This window comes from Phalaenopsis equestris, unplaced genomic scaffold, assembly GCF_001263595.1.
Source record: "Phalaenopsis equestris unplaced genomic scaffold, ASM126359v1 Scaffold000255, whole genome shotgun sequence".
NCBI classification, from domain to species: Eukaryota; Viridiplantae; Streptophyta; class Magnoliopsida; order Asparagales; family Orchidaceae; genus Phalaenopsis; species Phalaenopsis equestris.
This window is the reverse complement of record NW_018164697.1, coordinates 174,033-176,894: the sequence shown is the minus strand read 5'-3', so window position 1 is coordinate 176,894 and position 2,862 is coordinate 174,033. Positions and strand designations below refer to the sequence as shown.

The 2,862-nt window shown below is 35.5% G+C and overlaps 1 protein-coding gene across 1 annotated transcript in view; it reads right to left on the bottom strand.

Annotated features, from left to right (window-relative positions):
• LOC110024358 overlaps positions 1 to 515 on the bottom strand; it is a 1,080-nt gene extending 565 nt beyond the window's left edge. Inside the window, exon 1 of the mRNA XM_020724277.1 lies at positions 15 to 515. Coding sequence (XP_020579936.1) covers positions 15 to 416 — 402 coding nt within the window. The 5' untranslated portion in view covers positions 417 to 515. The remainder of the gene's footprint in view (positions 1 to 14) is intronic.
• Between the last annotated feature and the right edge of the window lie 2,347 nt (positions 516 to 2,862).

Genomic DNA, 2,862 nt, shown 5'->3' with positions numbered 1-2,862 from the left:
CGGAAGAGCAACTTCGATTGATCCATCACACGGGGGTAATTCTTAAATAACCATCCGGTTCTTTCTTCATTCGATTCCAATCTATAAAACTCTGCCAACAACGCCATGACCTTGGATACAGATCGGTAAGTCTCCGCTGATGGAATCCCCCCGCGAAACGCATAGTTCCAAGCGTAATCCCAGCCAGCCGACCAAATCCCTCTTCCGCCTCCGAGGCTGTGGATCTTGTCGGCAATCCGGCGCGCCCTATCGGCGGCATCGTGGTCACCACGGGCGGCGCGCGCGGTGGCTACGCGGTTCATCAGAGAGTGGGAGAGGGAGATCAGTGTTCCCCACTGCGCTAAGCGGAGGCATTCTGCGTGGTGAAGCAGGAGGAGAAGCGCGACGAGTTGGATCGATCGTTGACTGGCGGCCATTGATGGCGTTTGTGGGGAGTTACACCGACGGTGAGGAGTCGCCGCCGAGCGGAGAATTTTTGGGCTTGCGTTGCCTAGGATTTTTGAGCCTATAGAGAAATATTCAGCCCGTGGATACATTTAGACGGGCTGCTAACTATTAAAGCCCAATTGTTTCAAAGGTCCAATAGATTAAGGCCACAGTAAAACCATTAGGTTAGCATTACACTTAGCACCTAACATTTAGTATTTACATGTTCAACACCTCAAACTTCATATTTACATGCACGACACCCTCTTCGTTAAGTTTTCGTTTGCATCGTCAACTCTCCTTCGCTCACTGCCTTCAATGCTTGAGGTGTTGAATGTGCAAATATTAAACTTTCAGGTGTTATATATATAAAAACACCTTAATAGGGTTGATTGAAGTTAAGGATAATTCATCTAATCTTAAATAATAAGGATTAAGTTATTGAAGATGAATGATGATAAATGCTGAAGTAAGATATAGAGGTAAGCTTTTAATGTAAGACATAAGGGTTGTGATATAATAATAATAATAATGTTACACTATATAGGAAGAGGATTCTCTAGTCTTTTGTTTATGATTTTAAGGGCTATAATGAAGAGAACCAAGAATGGTCCACCTAGAGGCCAATTATGTTTTGTTGTCTTCCATGGATCCAAAAGGGGAATAAGAAAGAGATCCTGACAAATAAATTTGGCTTGGCTCCACTTAGATTTGCATGGGATCTCATACATTGTCTTTGATATGATGATGTTTAGGTCAACACATATGGGGTTCAGAGCTTAACTAGCTTGTTCATTATATAAACATACAAAAACACACCTCTCTCTCTCTCTCTACACACACACACACATACATGCACATACATACATACAAATACGAATTTGATTGTATGCACTTAAATCACTAAAAAGCTCTATAAATCTATTACATTAGTTCATCATAAAAATATATATAAATTCACAATAAACACATCAAATAATTGATTGATGTTTTTGGCTCGTGAGTCAGATCGGTTCGATTAGAACCCACCTTGGTCGGTTCAGCCAGCCCACAAGGAAAAAAATGTAATTTTTTTTGTAAAAAAAAAGGCTATTTGAACCACTGTCATTCCGCTAAATAAAAAAATCCCTCAACAACTGAGCAGGCAATGTGTTTTGCATGTAAACTAAAAGTTTAGATGTTAAATATGTAAATACATGACAATTTATTTCAATCCCGATCTTGATCCGAGACGAGGACATATCGAAATAAATTTGATCATTTAATTTGGCTCGTAGTTCTGCTCGAATGGTTCGATCCGAGCTTAAATTCAATCCGCTTTTCAAGCGATTTACGTTCCTCGATCCAATTTCATAGCCCCAATAGACCTAAATAATAATAAAACTATATCAAATATTCATCTATGAGCCCTAACTCGAGCTAGAAATAATCCATGCAAAACTTCTTCCTACTAAAAAACATAGTAATATAAATTACTCAAATTATAAACCCTTTGATAATAACAACATAGTAATATAAATGTGATATGCCCAAATTAATTTTTTAACATATTATAATAATATTTCATGATTAAATAGCATGCAAATATAAAATGCTAATTGCATTGGAAGATCAATCATACTCATGTAATGCATATTTTATAATTTAATCAATAGCCCCTAGATCATCAAAATAATTTAATCATACATCACAAATGATATGTTTTATGATAAAACAAAGAATGAGGAATAATCAATGAATATGCATGGTCATACATTATAAATAGATATATTTTATGGAAAATAGTATCCACATATTAAGACTCATGAAACACATATTTTCATGACGATTACTATGTACCATATTCTACTTATTCAATATCAATAAAAATTCATGTTATTAACACATCTAATAGAAGTTGAAGTGATGGATTGAAAGATTAATAGATATCATATAAATAAATGAGTTAAGTTAGATCACTTACAATGATTAAAGAAAGTACATCAAAAGATAGAAAATGGCTTCATATGCTCTTCTTGTCTTGTTCTTTTTCCTTTCTACTCCAACTTCTAAATAATATAACAATATTACCCTCTTAAAAGACTTCATTATTGCAAGGAATTTGTCAAAGATGTTATTTTTGACCGAGCCACTAATAATTATCTCAAATCAGCTTTATTCGTGTCATGACAATCATATTATTTAGGGGGCATTTACATACCACCCAATTCCCATGTATTTACATATAACACCTATACTTTTTACATCTCATAAAAAATACTACTGCTTTAACGTTGAAATAAAGTATTTCATGTTAGATATGTGTAAATACATAAGAATTGAGCAGTATGTATGTAAACCTTCCTTAATGATATGAGTACATCATATATTCGATCGAGTGAGCTAACAAACGACTACACACACACACACACACACACACACACACACACACACACA